This window comes from Mixophyes fleayi, chromosome 4 (genome assembly GCF_038048845.1).
Source record: "Mixophyes fleayi isolate aMixFle1 chromosome 4, aMixFle1.hap1, whole genome shotgun sequence".
Lineage (NCBI taxonomy): Eukaryota > Metazoa > Chordata > Amphibia > Anura > Limnodynastidae > Mixophyes > Mixophyes fleayi.
The window spans coordinates 293,491,141-293,511,157 of NC_134405.1; the positions used below are offsets into that span (position 1 = coordinate 293,491,141).

General features: G+C 42.1%; 1 protein-coding gene across 4 annotated transcripts in view; it reads right to left on the bottom strand.

Annotated features, from left to right (window-relative positions):
* ACSL6 (acyl-CoA synthetase long chain family member 6) overlaps window positions 1–20,017 on the bottom strand; it is a 171,252-nt gene that overhangs the window by 24,617 nt on the left and 126,618 nt on the right. For 3 of the 4 annotated variants that reach the window (XM_075209839.1, XM_075209842.1, XM_075209841.1), the window contains exons 8-12: window positions 18,723–18,755; window positions 17,495–17,546; window positions 16,235–16,308; window positions 6,164–6,241; window positions 2,910–3,044 (exon numbers count right to left, since the gene is read on the bottom strand). In XM_075209839.1, the coding sequence (XP_075065940.1) occupies window positions 2,910–3,044; window positions 6,164–6,241; window positions 16,235–16,308; window positions 17,495–17,546; window positions 18,723–18,755 (372 nt within the window). Of the gene's footprint in view, window positions 1–2,909; window positions 3,045–6,020; window positions 6,099–6,163; window positions 6,242–16,234; window positions 16,309–17,494; window positions 17,547–18,722; window positions 18,756–20,017 lie in introns of all 4 variants that reach the window. The other variant, XM_075209840.1, reaches the window with a different exon arrangement.

Sequence of the window (20,017 nt, forward strand, 5' to 3'; positions counted from 1 at the left end):
AGAAATCTAAAGACAGGGAAAATTTTCGGGAAAGCTAAATAGCTAACAGTTCAGTATGTCATATAGTATTAGAGTCTTGTGGCTTGAGGTCCCTGGCTTCCTGTATAATTCTGTGATGAGTGTCAGGAGAATCAGTTATTTTGCTGTTATTGTACCATTAATGTATACCTAGCACCTCTCTTGTTGGAGAGAGTCATCTGTGGACAGATTGAAAACACAGCATCCTACTGTACAGTAACTTTTAAAAAAAAGTATTCAGCCGCTTTGCCATTTTCTTACATAGCGGAGACATAATGAATATATTCAAGATTGTTTTTAACACTGAGCAACAAATATTTTGTAATGTTAAAAAAAACAAAGCAGACAATAACTGAGTATTCACCCCTTTAACCAAGATACCCTAGACCAGGGGTGTCCAACCTTTTAGCTTCCCTGGGCCACATTAGAAGACGACGAGTTGGTTTGGGCCGCACATAAGATACACTAACAATAACTGATCATCCAAAAAACCATAGAAAACATAGTTAACATATATATATATATGAGAAAAAAGTGATATATATATATATATATGTATATATATATAACTTTTTTTCAAATCCCCATATACTTACCTTTCAATCGCCCTGTTCAAAAAAATCCTCTCTAGTTATTATACTATAATCACTTTTTGTATTGTTTCAATGCAATATCAATAAAGTGGATTTAAGCCAGGCATTGTATATCAGGGTGCCCTGACCAGGCCTGCGGTACCTGACATATACATCACTGTGACCCCAAATTGTGACCTGTTTTGCTAATTACACCACTATGTTAGTTAAGGGATAACAACTTATAATGGGCCAAATACATACTTCTACATTAGTATTACAAGTAGAAGTATGTAGCAGGGAGATAAGGTCCATGATGCTCCAGGACCAGGTGACTTTTATTCGCTGGTCAGCGTCCCATGAAATAATAAAAAAAATCCCCCTTAACTTACCTTTTAATCGGCTTGTTCTCCTGTCCTCTTCTCTTCTTTTCTCCAATTCTGTGCTGCTGATTGTTCTTCTCGTGCGGGTGTCTCCTCTGTGCTGCGCTCCACAATGGATGTTGGGCGTGATGACATCACGCCCGACATTCACTGCGAGCACCGCACGGAGGAGGAGACAAGGGAGGGAGCCGGAGTACCAGCTAATGTGACCGCGTGACCGCAAGGTAAGTATTTTCTTTTCTTTTTTTTTTGCAGGATTTTTTTTTTCCATTAACAGTGCTGCCCCCTTGCCACAACCAAAACTCCTTCTGGGCCACATTCACAGGCGGGCTGGGCCGCGGGTTGGACAACCCTGCCCTAAACCTTGGTACAATCAGTTGTCTTCAATTAATAATTGGCATTTCCCTTCTGTAGAATGAAATTGTTACAATTGATTTTAAATAAATACACAACATAATACATCTGTGAGAGTTCCTGCAGTTGTCTAGTGTATTTCCAAAGAGAAGATTCATCATGAAAATCATCTGAGAAACGGTTATTGAAAAGCACCAATTTGGTTAATCATATAAGAAGGGTTCAAAGACTTTTAACATCCCACAGAGCACTGTCAAGTCCACCATATGGAAACAGAGAAACAGGCACAAGTACAGCAGCCAGGTAGCTACGCTCACGGTTGGAAACAAATCCAGGACAATTATTTCCCATGTTTGGCAGAGCGGCTATCAGTGATTAGCTCAGTGGTATAAGAGGCCGCACCTGATTGGCTGCACGGCTATTTACTAGCCGGGCTTGCCAAAGCCAATGCATTGTGTGCTCCCCGGAAGCCGTCTTTTCGCTCTATGGGTTTGGTTTGGTTTGTTTTTTTAAAAGATTGATTTACAGATTTCCCACTGGGACTACTATGAACCAAGAGAGAAAAAAAGATTTTAGGTAAATTTATTTGGTGACATTTTTGTTTTACTTATTGGGGGGCTTATTTATATAAATTGGGGGACATTGTTTATTTTACTGGGGGCCACTTTAGCACGATTGAGGCACTATAAGTACCAGTATGTACATGTGCCAAGGTTCATGCTGACACTTGTAGTTCTATAGTGCCAGAATGCAATAAAAGTCATGTATCAAGGCATAGTTAGTCTGAAAAAATAATTCTCCTAAGCGTCCAAGAAGTGACACACGAGAACTAAGGCTAGGTACACACTACAGAATTCTCCGACCAATGTGTAATCTACAACGTTTAACCTACTACTGAATTTCCAATCAGTCTGCCGATTCATGTGTACAACAAATTTCATTAGCTTCTGTGACTTTGAAACAAAATATTCAGTCTCAGAACAAACAGATGAATTAATCCACCTACAGCACTCTCTACATTTAACAACACAGACACAGTGACAGATCCCTACTCTCTCTCTGGGCAGACAGTCGTGTGAGTGCATACATACTGCAGTATCGGAAGGCAGTTGGAACAAGATTTTAAACAGGATGAGCAATAAAATGAAACGAACATCAGTACTTTGGAACGATTGTCGTTCATTGTGCAAGTATACAAACTAATGCGATATTGGGCCAAACTGTTGTTTATCGGGTGTTTGGCATGATAGGTGGCTGAAAAACCTGTAGTGTGTACCTAGCCTAACAGAGTGGTTTGTTATTATGTGTGTGATGACGATCATGTCATGTCGAAGGATTGTTTTCAAAAAGCGCTCACTTGGCTTTGTTGTGCTGTGATTTCTCCCATAGACGAGGGAGAAGGATAAGATATGGATTATTAATCCCTCTCCTATGTGTTTGACTGCACTACTACAAAAATGATCTAAAACGAGCAAACAGGCCCAACTGAGTTATGGTAACAGAAAGGAAACAATAGCATTATTTTACATTTGGACATTTTAGGAAGAATGTAACCTAGATTATGCAGAAAACCAAAACCCACCTTGTCATACATTCTGTTTAATAGTCTTGGTACAACTGGGAAAATGGTGGGCTGCAAAGTCTTCATGTCATCAGATAACAGACGAATGTCACCTTGGAAGAACCCAATGCGTCCACCGTGACAGTACACCACCGACTGTTAAAATGAGATAATAATAACAGTGAATACCAAAAATTAAAAACTTGTTATGGTAATTGTTAGTAATTAGTGTCTGGTGTAGTGTTATGAAAACCCATGTGTGGATACAAAATGGTTATATAATTTATCTAAATTTTTCTGCACCAGATACAATATGGAATCCATAAAGGATTATTCACATTGATTTTTTTTGTGTGTGTTTACAAAAGCCAAGTAAATATAGAAATACTTTTTTTTACCAGCACTGACTACTAATTACATACCATGAATCTAAATAATACATACCATGGTCATTACGGATATCCTTTCTCTGAATCAAGATGATCACAATTAACTCCACTAACATATACAGTACTCACATTGATTAAACAATAAGTATCCATTGTTTTGTTTTTATCTGCCCCTTACCACTAGTTAGTATAGTACCCATGATTTATGGAAATACAAGAGAACTGTACAGAGACGTATATAATAGTTTACTAGTGGTGAGTTGTACTAGCATGGTCTAAGTACAGAACTGTGCAGTAGTTCCAGATTATTATATATGATTTTTAGTTTCTAGATGACCTCTGGTCATCTGAGTTTAATCAACTCTGTAATTAGTGGGTGAGGTGTCAGTTATTGGAAATATTTCCACATCTTCCAGTGATTAGTGGAGTTGACCTGTAAATGTCCTTGTTTTATGACTATTTATTTCATCTTGATGAAGATGTGATACTGCCTGAGTAGCATTCAGTCTACTGTTGTATACCATCTCCAAGGGCCTGGGCAGCATCCATGCTGCATGCATTACTCTGGATCCAGTTCTGTGCCTATGTTGACCCACAATTACTTCAGAATAGCCCTTCTATGTAGTGTGACAGATGCTAATGAGAAGTGTGTGTTAGTGTTTAATACATAAGCAGACTAAACTATTTACTTTTACCAGGTTTTCAAAATTTTAAAGGAAACCATTACCTTTTGAAGATAGAAACCTAGATTTTGATGGCAGAAATGATATTTGGATTATCCAGGCTAAACTGCTTGGAAAATGACAGGGAATTCAGTTTTGACAGCTTAGACTCCTATATTGAGCACACCTTTACACAGGTGTTAATTTATGATAAAAATAAGAGATCTGACTGTTAATTTTTTTTTTGGGCGGGGGAAAGGGGCATTTTTGTAATTTGGTGCTCAGTTTCAACCCTGCATGCACCTTCTGAAAATCACCTCTGCCTATGCACATTTTCAGTACATCAATTTCTTACTTTAAATATAGGCCAATATATTTTTATATTTAGGGGAGTGTTTATGAAGGAGCAATATTTTATTTCTGATGTTTTAACAATTAAAATAAGATATCGCTCCATTTGCTTATTTATAATATTTTGCTCTTTTTCGCACAGTCACAGACATTTAGGATGCCATTCCATTTTTTCTTCTAAAAATTAACAGGGAAAAATACTAGGGAGATACATTTCACCTATGTATAAAAGTGCTGCTTGTCTTCAAGACCACATTAATGGTGAATATATTACACGCAAATGTTTAGTCTGCTTATACCAGACATTATCCATTACTATCTATGGGAAATTAAGGCTATTTAAGTCAGTGGAACAATTGTTGCCATTGGAGCAAGGAATAAATAGGCCAATGGCTCTTTAAATTATGTGGAGCTCAATGGAAGGATTTTGCAAAGGACAAACAGCTCTTATCTTCCTTAATTCACTCATTCCTTAAAGGATAAATCCATTATTGTGGGTTTTTTCAATAATAACTATAAAATAGATTTAAAAGTACTATTTTGTAAACAGAATCTGTATCCTATCTTTAGTCATTGTGTGTTTGAAAACAAGTATCTGCTATGCCGGTCTATGCATCGTCAGTGGTCCAGGTGTATGCTGTCCTCTGCATACGGCCATCCCCTACGACTGCATTATGTACTTATATTTAACAAGTTAACCCGTGCATGATACTCATGCATTCTAGTCAAATCAAGCTACTTAAGGTCTTAAAAAGGTTCTTGTCATGCATTTGGACCTAGCCTAGCCCTCCTCAGGGGAAGAGCGTTACTTCCTGACGCAAGCTCCCTTATTAATGTGTGTTCATGAGGTAAAATTACCTCACGAAAATGAGTTTGACCCCTCAACTTCCCACGGGGGGGAAGGGGGGATGATGGAAGTTAACTGACTTCACTATTCTAATTTTTTTGTCAAATAATGTCAGTATACCAAATTTCAGGTCAATTGGAAGAGCTCTTTCAGAGAAAATAGTTTTTTCCACATACACACAGACTAACACACGCCACTAGGCTTATATATATTAGATATTAGATAATGCTAAGAATTTAGTAGGTCAGTGTATAACTCCGCCCAGCAGGTGGCGCTGCAGCTTGTTTTTTTTTTTTACGCACACAGACTAACACACGCCGCTAGGCTTATATATATTAGATCGGTTGGAGCAAATAGCTATTTCCAATAGTCAGTTTATACCCATGACATTAGACATATCCACAAATGGCCTAACCCACAAAAAATGCATACACTGGCATAACAGGTATTTAGTAGATCAAGCAAATTATTAAAGATAGATACAAAATAGGTCTTAGGGTCTATAAAAAACAAAAGTCCACAATAGATTAATGAGTGTAGTCAGTGCCATATCGGCCTTCTCCAGTGTAATATATGCTTCCCTCACTAATGGCTGCAAGTCTCTTCATAGCTTAGACACGGTATATCTATGATGTGTCAGTTCTCATGCATTTCTAGCATACCACATTGCAGTAAAAATGGATTTTGAGTACAGGCATTAATCAACTTCTAATATTCCATAATGTTAGTCCCCCCCATCTAATAATTGGTTTTAGTAGTGATTTTAAATTTAATTTCAGATGTTATATTGATATCTGTGTTACCAATCATCTCAGATTATTTAATTCAGAACAACTGGGTTCTTGGTGAGAGTGTCACTACTTTCACCAATACAAAGACCTACCTGAACCATTCTCTCAAACATGTGTGCTAAAGGCAAATAGGAAATGTGTACATCCTCAGATGTTGGGGACCACTGACTCTGGAAAGAAAAAACAAAACATAGGCAGCCCAACAAGGCCAAGTCAGAGCAGGCAAAAGGCTTACCTGTATTACTCTCTCAAACATGTGAGCCAGAGGCAAGAAGGAGATGAGCACATCGTCCTGATTCGGAAATATCACTTTCTGCAGGTGAAGGGCGTGGGAGACAGAAAAGGAGAGAAACACTGACAGGAAGACAACAAGAAAGTCATAAAACAATAAAGAAGAAAAATGGTTCAAAAAGGGGGAAGGGTTGTCAAGAGAAACAGGTAGGTAGAAGAGAGCAGCATACAGAGTACAGTGTTAGGCCACAAGGTCACTGAAGCTACAATATGTTAGAAGGAGTAGTAAACATTAGGGCAACATAGATACAAAAACACCACAGAATGGTTCTCACTGTTTTTTGCTGATGTGCTTCTGTCATGTCAAGGAAGGCTATTTTTTTTAATAATTTTTTCTTTGCAATTTCACTACCTTACAACACAACTCAGACAGGATAAGATCATACTTAACACATACATAAAAAGTGGATTTTCGTACTTACTGTTAAATCCATTTCTCCTAATCCTTCTGGTGGACACTGCTACAGTGGAGTTGTGGTGAGGGTGCAGGAGCTGAGCACTTAAGAGTTAACTCTTCTGAAAACTGAAGCACCTCCCCTCCCCCAACCCCAGTGTTCCTTAGTTTACAACTTACAAAGCCCCAAAGGAAAGAGTAATATACGCAAAATAGCCAAACACAGAGTGTAAACAACATACAGAACACTGAGCATAAAGGGTGGTAGCGCCGTGTCCCCCAGATGATTTAGGATAAATAGATTTAACAGGAAGTACAATGATCCTCTTTTCTCCATCATCCTCTCTAGGGAACACTGCTACAATGGGGACATTCCAAAGGTGCCCCTAGGGGAGGTAACGCTCATATATAGCGGAACACAAAACTCAGACTTTCAAACTTCGGAGGTTCTGTTCAAGTAAATCCTAAGACCATGATCAGCTGGTCCTCCTCCAGGAGGATCAGCATAATTAACCGAAGAACCAGATCCCCAAAAGAAGGGAATGACTATTTCCTGATTAAGGTTGAAATCTGACACCACCTTAGGTTGAAACAACGGAGATGTATGCAAAAATGCCATGTCACCATGGAACATCAAAAAGGGGGACCTACAAGACAGGGCCCCCAATTCAGAAACCCGTCTAGCTGAAGAAAGGGCTAAAAGGAAAGTCATCGTTCAAGTCAAGTGTTTCAAGTCAATATTCTTCAAAGGTTCCAACAGAGAAAGCTGAAGAGCCAATAGAACCAAATGAACATCCCATGGCGCCATAGGTGAGACATTGCGAGGCTGGCTATGCAAAACTCCCTGTAAGAAAGTCTGGACCTCAAGGATCTAAGGCAACTTACTCTGTGAAAACACAGACTAGGCAGAAACCTGCACCTTCATGGAACCAAGTTTTTGTCTGCCCTCCAGCCCATCTTTGAGAAAAGAATGAAGACGTAAAACGCTTAAAGGAAGAAGTATGGAAACCTTTGCGGTCACACCAAACCACATAAGTCTTCCAAACCCTATGATAGTTAAGTACAGGCACTGACTTTCTGGCTTTGAGCATAGTTAGAATTGAAGAATGAAAGAAGATCTTCCCACAGAGGAAATCACCAACCTGGACCTGCCGACATCATTAGAACACCAGCGTTCCAGTCTCTTCATGGTCAATCTGGAACCCTGAGGATGACTGGAACTCCCTTCCTTTTGGCTTTCTTGAGGGCGTGAGGGAGCATCAGAATTTGAGGGAAGAGACAGATTAACTTGAAGTTCCAAGGGACAGTCATGGAATACACCGGTGCAGCCAATGGGTCCATTATCATGGAGCAGAACGTGGACACTTTGTTGTTGTATTGGGAGACCATCATGTCCACTTCTGGCTGACCCCATCTCTGTGTTAGTAGACCTAATACATCCAGATGAAGAGACCACTCCTCCCGGAGAATGAAGTGCCTGCTCAGGTACTCTGCCTCCCAATTCTCCACTCACGGAATGTGTACCACAAAGATAGCTAGCAGAAAGCATTCTGCCTATGACAGGATGTGAAAAGACTCTCACATCATAAAGGAGATCTTGGTACCTCTATCTGATGATTTATGTACGCCAACGCCATGGTGTTGTTCAAATGAATTTAGACAAGCTTGCCCTGCAGACTGACTGGGCTCCCATCAGAGAGTTCATTACCGCTCTGAAGTCCAGAAAATTGATTGGAAGCTTGACATCAACTTTGGACCAAAGACCCTGTGTCACAAGCTGCTCATTTGGCTTCCATAGACCAAGACTGAGACACTCACAGGTGTCTCATTAACAGACTTCAAACCTCTAGTACTGATCTGCGCAAGTGCAGACTGATTACCTGTCCATTTTCTAATCGGATTTCTATTGGTTCCTGTGATTGGCTCCAGACTTGAAAAGGCACTTCCTCCCTTTACTCTGGGCCTGTTGATCAAGTTACCTGTCTGGTTAGGTCTCTACCTATTCTTTGAGCTCTCATCTGGATCGTCAGTGCCTCTGCTGTATCGTTACTCTGCGGTCTGTACCGCTCAAGCTGCACCTGTTTCCACTGTGTTGTTACTCCACGGGTGATACCACTCAGCTGCACCTATCTCTACTGCGTTGCCATTCCACGGGCTATACCGCTCAAGCTGCAACCACCTTTGCTGTGTGCTACACCATGGACTAACTTGCTTCAGCTGCACCTGTCTCTGCTGTGTTACTACGCTACAGGTTGTACCACTCAAGCTGCATCTACTTTTGCTGTGTTGCTATATCTCGGGCTATACTCCTCCAGCTGCATCTGTTTCTACTGTGTTGCTACTCTACGGGCTATACCGCTCAAGCTGCAACTACCTCCGCTGTGTGCTACTCTGTGAGTTATACCGCTCAAGCTGCAACCACCGTCGCTGTGTGCTACATCATGGGCTATACCGCTCAAGCTACAACCACCTCCGCTGTGTGCAACTTCTCGGGCTATACCGCTCAAGCTGCAAACCATCTCTACTGTGTGTCACGCCTCGGGCTATACTGCTCCAGCCACATCTGCCCTCGCTGTATCGTTGACCCTGGAACGGGACTGTTTCAACCACACCTGACGTTGTTAGCTTGCTCCTTCAAGTCATCTCTCGGAGCCGTTCTATCCAGCTTCATCTGTTCCGCATTGGTCACTTCGGCTCAGTGGCATTATTATTATTATTATTATTAATTTTTATTTATAGGGCGCCACTAGGTATCCGTAGCGCCGTACAGGGACAGACAGAAACACGATACAGGGTGAGACAGCACAGTACAGTTAACAGAAATCACAGTAACTCAGAAGCTCAATGAACAGCTAGATTAGAGGAGAGACCCCAGCGGGGTAGAGACAGGGGCCGGAGGACCTCACGGAGGAGACAAGGAGCTGGAGAGCAGAGTTAAGGTGGTGGAGAACAGAAGGAGAGAAGGCCCTGCTCGGAGGAGCGTACAATCTAAGGGGAGGGTAGGACGGACAGAGACACAATGGTAGGACGAGAGAATTGGGAGAACGGAGGCAGAGATGGAGAGGGGGGGGAGAGGAGAATGAAAAGGAGGGAAGTAGAAGGGGGACAGGAGAGGGAGGGGGTTAGGGGGAGACTGGGAGGAGGTCAATGGGTGGGGGACTGAAGGGCTTTAAGGAAGAGGTGGGTTTTTAAGGCCCGTTTGAAGCTGGACAAGTTGGGGGAAGTTCTGATGGAGCGGGGGAGCTGGTTCCAGTGGAGGGGGGCAGCGCGGGAGAAGTCTTGGATGCGAGCATGGGAGGAGGTAACCAGGGGGGAAGAGAAGCGGCGGTCGTTAGCCGAACGAAGAGGGCGGGATGGAGCGTGAATGGAGATAAGGTTGGAGATGTAGGGAGCAGTGGAGTTGGAGAGGGCCTTGAAAGTAAGAGTGAGGAGCTTGAATACGATTCTGTAGGGGATGGGGAGCCAGTGGAGGGATTGGTAGAGGGGGGAGACAGAAGAGGAGCGGAAAGAAAGGAAAATGAGCCGAGCGGCTGCATTGAGTACGGAGCGAAGGGGAGCGAGATGAGAGCGGGGGAGGCCAGTAAGGAGGAGGTTACAGTAGTCCAAGCGGGAGATAATAAGAGAGTGGACAAGGGCTTTAGTGGCATCTTGGGAGAGGAAGGGCCGAATGCGTGCGATGTTGCGCAGCTGGAAGCGGCAGGATTTGGCGAGAGAGAGGATGTGAGGGACAAAGGAGAGAGAGGAGTCCAGGGTGACGCCGAGGCAGCGAAGTTGAGAAACAGGGGAAATAGAGAAGTTGAGAGCGGTGATAGAAAGGTCGGAAGGGCAGGGGGAGTGAGTGGGGGGAAAGACAATAAGTTCGGTTTTCGTGAGATTGAGTTTGAGGAATCTAGAGGACATCCAGGAGGAGATGGCGGAGAGGCAGGCGGACACCCTGGAGAGGAGGGAGGGAGAGAGATCGGGAGAGGAAAGGTAGAGTTGGGTGTCATCCGCGTAGAGGTGGTACTTGAGACCAAAGGAGCTGATGAGTTCACCGAGGGAAGAGGTGTAAAGGGAGAATCGTAGGGGTCCGAGAACAGAGCCTTGGGGAACCCCTACTGGAAGGGAGGAGGGGGGGGAGATAGAGAAGGTACGGTCAGCAAGGTAAGAGGTGAACCAGGACAGGGCGGAGCCGGAGAGGCCAAAGGATTGAAGGGTGTGGAGCAAGAGCGGGTGGTCAACGGTGTCGAAGGTCGCTGAGAGATCCAAGAGAATGAGAAGGGAGAAGTGGCCCCTAGCTTTGGCAGAGAGGAGATCGTTGGTGACTATGGCCAAGGCAGTTTCAGTGGAGTGGAGGGGGCGGAAGCCAGATTGGAGAGGATCGAGGAGGGAGTGATCAGAGAGGTAGGTGGAGAGGCGGCTGCAGACGAGCCTCTCAAGTATTTTGGAGGCAAAAGGGAGAAGAGATGGGGCGATAGTTGGAGAGAGAGGTGGGGTTTACAGGTCGTATAACCAAGCTGCTTGTTGTCCTCTTTCATGGCTGAACTATTCAAGCATCATTGAAAGTATTAAGGCACTATTGGTATCGGGCCTCTGCCGCATCTACTGTGTATCTACGGCTACCTGGACTGTTAAACTCTCCTTTGATGTGTGCTGTGCTATTGTGATATCATACTCTTGTGCCTCATTCTTTCCACACTATTGCTGGATTGTTCATTCAAAGCCATATCTAATTACTCATTGATTATTCATATTGCCTATGTCATTGCCGGTGGCTCCGCCCACCTTGTACCACGTTTCTAGTATATATACACATCTACAAAGACTTTCATATATATCCATTCAGTCCTCATTAAACCGCTGATTGTACTTTTATCCTGCATCTGTTATCTGTTTGTACCTCGGGGTACCATTACCACTCACCAGTGTATAGTTAGACTCTCCCTGAGGATCCGTTCTCACAACATCATTGAACGGATCCAGAGTCTGGAATACCAAACCGTGACACCCTGCAAGCTAATATGGAACATTACGCACCAAATCCCTGAAGACTGGTGTCCTTTGTGACAGCAGTCCATTTGAGGATGGTTAATGGTCCACCCTTGATCAAATTTTCTGCTCTCAACTACCAATGCAGATACAGGCACTTCTCCGGCAGCTGTAAAATGAGATGAGAGTTCAATCAAAATCTGGACCTCGACCACCTTCTCAAGATATTCGGCTGAAACATCCGAAAGTTTATCCTGGCATACTGTACTGCTTATGCATCAACTTCATGCATAGCAGAGCTGACGGACATCTGAGAGCCTCACTAATGCTTGGAAAGTCCGGAACTTGTCATCTAGAAGGAAGACCTTCTGCCCTTTGGTGTTGAATATTAGACTCAGAAACACCATACTCTGACTCTGAACCAGGTTGGATTCTTTTACAATAAAAATCCACCCATGCAAATCCAGAACCTGAGCCATCCTCTGAAGGTGAATCTGCCTTGATGAGCAGAGTGTCGAGGTAAAGCACAATGGAGATGCTCTAAGATCTCAACAGGGCTGCCATCACCGAGATGAACTTTGTGAAAACTCATGGTGCGGTCACCAGACCAAACAGATGGGCTCTGAACTGAAAATGAGGGTCCTGAACACCAAAGCCTGAGTACATTGTGGTGTCTTTCCCAGATCGGAATTTGGAGATAAGAATCAGTGATGTCTAAAGAAGCTAAGAATTCGTTTGGCCTCAATGCCTTGCATGATAGTTCTGGGAGACTCCACCTGGGCCAAAATGATTTGTCAGTTTTTTGCAAAAGGAAGATTTTGGAATAAAAACCTAGAGTCTTCTCCTGCTCCGGGATGGGGATGATTACACCTGATGAAACAAGAGAGGTGATAGCCTTCCTGAGAACCAAACACTTTACCTTTTTCCTTGGGAAGGCCAGTGGAAAAAAACCTCTTTGGCAGATGCCCCTGAAGATCCAGGATGTAACCCATCTCTATGATACTTGTAACCCACAGGTCTGAAGAGGAGGCTCTCCAGACATCACGGAACAACAAAAGATGGGCTTCCACTACAGACTGAGCTGGGTGGGGGGGAAGCCTGTCATGCTGTCTGTTTATCAGATGGTTTAGGCCCTGGGTGCTTGCCTCTTAGGTTTATCTAGCCCTCTCCTGACCCCCGCATGCTGGAAGGGGGTGACCTCTGGAATAAGATGACTTCAGATGAAAGGAGGCATGAAAGGATCAGAACCTCAGTCCTTTAGACCTAGACGGGTTGACCGGGCTCTTTCCTCCAGAAGCCTGAAAGATTATTTTGTCAAGTTCAAGACCAAAAAGAATTGAACCATGGTACAGAAGGGCTTCCAAAGATTTCTTTGATTCAGTATCTGCATCCCAGGACCGGAGCCAAAGTGCTCGCCTGGCCACATATGCTGCCCCCAGAACACTTCTATTTGAACACTTCTATGAAATGCTCCACCAAGAGGAACAATTCAGACTTAAGACGGTCAGTTTGCAAGAGTTCCAAGAGCTGATCCAACCACTTTTCCATGGCCTTTGAAACCTATGCTGACACCAACAAAGGTCTGAGTGCTGCACTAGCAGCCACATAGATGGACTTAAAAACATTTCGGACTGTGCCATCCTTGAGCAAAGCTGTTCCATGAATAGGAAAAGTAGTGGACTTACAGAGGCGAGCCATTGGACTATCTACCTTTGGTGGATGCTCCCACCTAGCCATTTCCTCAGTGGGCAAAGGATATGCCCAGGAAATTTGCAAGGAATAAGAAATTTCTTACCTGGCCCAAGCTTCACCAAGGAGCTCAGGTAAGTGAAGAGGTGAAGGAAAGGAAACCACTCTTTTCTTCTTTTTTTTAAACAAGGCTGCCTCAGTAGATTGGGGATCATCCACTTCTAGCATGTCCAAAGCCTGACATGTTGCCATAAACAGTTTGTCGATGCCCAATTACCCTTGAATCCCACAGTCACCCAAAAAAACCCTTCTTCCTGTGAAGAGATTTCCGAATCTAAATTCACACCTCTGAAAACCTGAGAAAACGGACCATGGACATGGTCTCTGAGCTTTAGAAACCTCAGGTAACTTCTCTAAAGAAGAAGACATTCTAGCCAGCCCCAAACCAGACTGTTCCAGGCTCTTGGACCAGGCTGGTAATTCCTGAGCCATAGCCACAAAACCTGTCGCCATCTGAGAGATCGTTTCCAGCGGGACAGTGTCTACTCCCGGCAAAGCTGCAGAAAAGGGGCAAAGGAGGAGTTACACTGACCCCTTTAAAAGGTGCAGCCAGTTTTGTCTACTCAGCAATGGACAGAGCCAGGAATCTCGCCCAAGCAGGTTCTGCCATATCACAGGTCACATCTGGATCCTGATATCCATTAGGTAATTTTGCTTGGCACCTGCAATAGGCGAAACACAAAACAGACTTCTCTTCGTCAGCTTTAGCCTTAGAACCAGTCCCTTTTTTAGACGGAGTAAAGAGTACAGTGAGGCAAACAGAGCCTTGTGGAAAGCTTTCTCCAGTAGGGAAGCTCACCAATAGTGAGAAACCATTTGTAGAGGGGTGTTTCTCCCACTCCAGAGACACAGTACAATGGGAGCATCCTGTCTAAAGACAGGACCCCAAAAGGCTCCCATGCTCTAGTGGTCTCAGCCCCTGAAAGGTGGGATCACCTGGTTTTAATTATGCTGGCAATGCCAGCTATAACCACCAAATAACTCTCGCTTGAACTCACCTGGTAGCAGGAGGAGAATGGGAGTGGCCACTGCAACACAGCGGCCATCTTGGATTCTTCCTGCGCTATTTGCGCCCACAAAATGTGAGGACTCACTGATGCAGTTTGACAGCTGCAGCAAGAAAAATCCCACACACGCTGTTAAACAACGTAGCAAAAGTGAAGAGAAGTATAATGCTAACGGCACCACTTCCTCCAATATCCACCCTCCCGCATGGAGTGGGAGAACAGGAGTGCTGCAATCGCAGCACTGCCTGTAAAGTGTAAAGTAAAAAAAAAATAACACAAACCCTAACTAGGCTGCCGTAGGCAGCTCCATAAATGCCTGCCCAACTCCTTGGGCACTTAAATTAAAACTGAGGAGCACAGGGGTTGGGAGAAGGGAGGAGCTTCAGTTTTGAGAAGAGTTAACTCTTGAGTGCCCAGCTCCTGCACCCTCACCACAACCCCAATGTAGCAGTGTCCCTCAGATGGGATGATGAAGAAATCATCATTAACGTAGGGCATGGAAATACAGATGGAGTAGAGTTTGTTGCAGTGAATGATAGCTATAGTAAGTCATGCACTGCAATAAACACTGCTCAATCTGTACAGTTGGAACATGATGACATTCTAAATGTACAGAGGCGGGCTGGCCCGGGGGGCATCGGTCCCCCGGGACGCTCAGGCGACCGCGTCGCATCACGTGTCATGTGATTCGGCCGCGTGTGCTCCCCCCGGGCTGCTTGTTGTCAGCCCGCACCTGTAAATGTATATAATTCTGACTCTTGACCAAATGTATTCAAACCATGAAACTGTATTTTCAGAGGAAGGGTCTATCTCTATGGGGCTGCACATAATTTTGTGCAGCAAGATGACATCCAGTGCGCAGCGAGCAAGTCTTGTTAGATGGCGGGGGATTTATCACCACTGCGAAATATGTGCAATATGTATAACTGTGTCCCGAATCCTCAAAAAGCAGGATTTTGTTTTACAGTGCAGGATATTTAAATGATTCAGAAGCGGTGGTAATTTTACATACTTAAAGGCTTTCCTTATTTACAGTACATTTCCATCAGTTTCATCAAAGTCTAGTTATGCTTTAATATTGAACAAGAGTCAAACAGTTGACATCACTAATATCTGTGTACATTTACAAAGAACTGTACAACTCAATAACTCTCTCTCTCCATATATATATATATATATATATATATATATATATATATATATATATATATGTAAATATATGCTGTTTATACTGTAAATTTTATTTATAAATCAGTATTTGAGTCAGTTGGAGAGGAAATACTGAGTGCAGTGTATTTTAGATCAATAACCCATCAGACCTAAGATTCCCATCATAGCTCTCTTTTCTGGTCTTTGAATGGGAATACCTATATGTTCACATGGCTGACCTTTAATTTTTTATCTGATTTTCCTTTTGAGAAGAACATCTGTCACAGAACTTAAGATAAAGTCAGTCTATTACATCAGCTAATAAACGTACTCATCATTTCAAACATTACAACCAGTGATTCCTTAAAAGGCTCACCGTAGAGTCATATTAAGAGTGCACATTCAAATGGCACCTGCACGCATGGGTGGTTTAAGTTAATCGATAGCTCTATACAGCAATACTTCATATTACAGTACCTTATATTATTCTGCCTCACTGCATATTACAAGTCACAGAGTCTATAGCATACACTATATTGTCGCACATATACCTCTGTAATGTCACAGGGTAAAAAGAATAGTTGCCAAAGGCTGCTTTCAATATAAGTGATAGGCAAGGTTAAAAATACTGTACACAGCAATGAAGAGTTAAGAATATTCTATAGTATGTATGGCACATGGGCAGCAAACACAGTATGCGCTCATGTCTTCTACTATGTTGGCCTAAATCACATTCCAAAGTATTCACCTCTGTCACTTTCAAAAAGCCGGAAAAGTCAGCCACTACATTGCCGTGGGTCAGCATGGCACCTTTGGGATTGCCTGAAACACAGATGCAATCAATTATTAAATGCGTATTAGGGAAATGCAAGTACTGTAATTGGCATCAATTATTTAATACATAAAGACCAAACTGTTCATAGTGTAATATTAATCCAAGGACAAAGACTATCTGCTTCCTTTATAAACTAGTATATAACTACCGATAGGCCCTGCACACTTTAATAAAAACTCTTCAGTTTGGTGGAAAATATAAAGAAGTGTTTGGATCTTTCCAGAATCATTCAGAGTGGACTATAGGGCCTTAAAAGCACCAGTAAATCGAAGTCCTTTATGTATTACATCTCAGGTTGTTGGCTTTATAGCCAAAATTGTATTTTCCCCATTGTAACAAACTTTGAGAGTCCGCTTTCTTTGTCAGCCTCCCCTTGAATAAACTACTGGATTATAGTATCTTTTAATGTATTGTGATCTACTTTAAAGCACCCACAGACATAATGATCCAATATTTGGCTTTATTGCCAAAACAAAAAGATTTGCGGCCAAAGTAGTCATAGTTGTGGAAAGCAAAACTGCACAGACCTGGTCGCACTAAAACACTAACAATATTCTGGTTAGCAAACACTATACCGCTGTGGTCATCTGCCAAATAGATTTTCCAACCACAATTTGATCAGGCAGAACCAATTTTTTTCGAACACATACATGGCAGTAACAGTCCAATATGATTAAAAAAAATAATGAATGAATTCGCCAACTATAATGCCCCTAGATTTAAACTATGCATGTATAATAAGAAATGCTTTAGAGAGGCATATAATTTATATTAAGTCTACCCCCCTTCCTTCCATAAACATGCACAAAATAATACTTATTTTGTAGGGGGCAGGGCAATAACCCTGTTCATCCTTAGTAAAAAAAAAAAAATATTCAATCAACAATCAATTGATACTTTTTTCAGTCCACTCTTTCTGTTACAGCATTAACAGACTAACAAAACAGGTTATTGGTGGCGATAACCATCTTGTGAAAAAAGCCTTATTTGCTGGCAATACAGCTCTCTGCCGTTTGATAAATCAGTCCCTGGGAAACTGTCTGCTCTAGATCATCATTCATATTCCCTCAGTTTGAGACAAATAACAGTCAAATCATTAATTCATGCTGCCGGGTACTGTGTCAGAGCTGGGTTTACTTGTAATAATGAAGAGGTAGATTGACAATCACTCACCTGTAGTACCACTGGTGAAACACACAATAGACAGATCTTCGGGCGTAGGTGGCTGTAAATAAAAATAGATTGCTTTTTGGATACGTAGGCAAACCTTAAGAGCATCTGTTAAATAGATTACATATGAAATACAATTTACAGCAGCATTAAGTAAAATTTGATGCTCAGTTAATGATATTGATGTATGTTAGATATTGTAATTACTTTTCAATATTTCCAGCAATAAATGCAAACTCCAGTGGAGTAGCTAAGGGTGGTCGGGTGAAGAGCTTGTCCTGAGCCCAGCAGTAAAGGAGAAAATATTTACTGCCCCAATGGTATATATATATATATATATATATATATATATATATATATGTAAATATATGCTGTTTATACTGTAAATTTTATTTATAAATCAGTATTTGAGTCAGTTGGAGAGGAAATACTGAGTGCAGTGTATTTTAGATCAATAACCCATCAAACCTAAGATTCCCATCATAGCATACATATACACACACACAGATACAATGGTGCACAAAGCACAAAACTGCATTACGGTTGTCACTTCTCTCTTGTTAAATCAGCTTTATTGTTTTATCAATAAATACCATATTTATAAGTCTTTCAAATATGGACTGAGACAAAAGACTGTTAGAGGAGACTGGCTCTATTGGAAATACAAAACATTGGGAATAAAACATTATCTGCATTACATTATCTATCCCCATGTTTTTCCCTCTACTGAACGTCGGGCGTAATGACGTCACGCCCGACATTCAGTGAGAACGGAGCAGAGAGGAGTTGGGGAGCGCCGCGGTCACATGAGTATTATTTTTTTTTTTAAGTTTTCCGCTCCCCACACCAACGAAGAGGGGAGCGATCAGGGTCGGGGCCTACCAGGGGATAGCGGGGTTCCCCAGCGTGCCAGTCCGACCCTGCACGCAATAGATATAAGTAGAAGATAGTACAGAAGGAATGTGAAAAGTACTTTGAATTGACATCAAGTAAATTAGAAATTGTATTTTGGGAGATCTTTATTTGAGATATGCTCTCGGATAAGGTGTAAGACTAGTAAGATTGATTTTACATTGTTGGATTGAGTATATAAACAAAATAGAATCAGATTGCCCAGGTAAGCAGTTAAACCACATATTTATGATCAAATATTCATGTTTCTAGGGGGGAAAAAACCATAGCACTCAGCATATATTACATGAACACACAAAGCTACTGCTACAACACTTACAACTGGTGGTCTTCTGTTCTCCCTCCCACATTCCTAGGGAAGAAAAAGATAATTTGACATGAATATTCCATTACTAACAATGTATTCTCACCAGCCTATGTGACACATTTCACGGTGCACACCCACTTTCTTTCCTGTCTTTTCAAATACCTTCATTCAAAAATTAATGTTCGTCTTGCTTAGCATGTTGACATATGCTCTGGAAAATGCACATGGTGGAAAAACTAACATACTATCGCTTAAGGACCAGCCCCTTGATTCAATCACACCTTTCTGGGGGGTTTTTACTAAAATACTGTGCAGTTTGGCTTCATTTATGTCCAATTTATCATGAGACTGACTTGACATGAGTGTTGTCTTTTCGTTGTGTCCATTTTGTGTGTTTGATATGTATATCATTACGTTAGTTGAAGTGTGGTTAGATATTGTGACTGGATCACTATTAAATAACTTTTGGTAAAAATGTATTTAAAGAAAATAGCTCAGGGCACTTATTTATGTAATTGCACGTGCACTTATTTTTTTATATTGTTTATATTGTGAGATAGGTAATCGTTATTTCTGAGATCAGGGGAAGAAATTCGTCTCTTGTCTCACCTTGCTATAGGATATGCCTATTTCTGATGCATATATCTGATACAATGAGCCTGTGTTTACCAAGCCTTTGGTGTATTGTGATGTGGGAAACTAGCTTGTTTTTGGTTTTTGTTGTTCTGTGTGAATATGTATTCCGAACGGTCTGAGGAAAGGCCACATGTTAATTAGATCTTTTGATATGTGAAGGTCCAACATTGAAGGCAGGAACTTTTAATTAAGACTGGCTCCTGGCTTCTCTGCATCTGAAAATCAGGTGTAGGACATCACAGCGTTTCTAGAATTTCATAAATAAGTGTAAATTTTGTTAGCCTTGAAATGCATGTAAATCTATGATTTGGGAAGCAGGGTACTTCCTGATTCTAAAAATAGACTATTTCTGAACTGTATAAAAGATGAGCTGTGTGTGCATGCAAGTGTTCTTCTGAGTTCAACATCTGACTTGATCACCGATACCTCTAATCAGTGAGAGCAAATAAACATCTTGCTTCAAAGTCCTGCTTGGAAACATCTTCAATTTTATTCCTGTGATCTACATGTTAGATCTAAAATCTAATCCGTTCTCCAGCTGTCTCTGAGGTTTTGGACCCAAGCGTTTCCAGTACCGCTGCTCTGCCTGCTACCCAGCAGCCCTGGTCCATGTGATAGGTCAGGGGGGCATCCATTCACAGCAACCCGGATCCATAGTAAGAGGTCCAGGG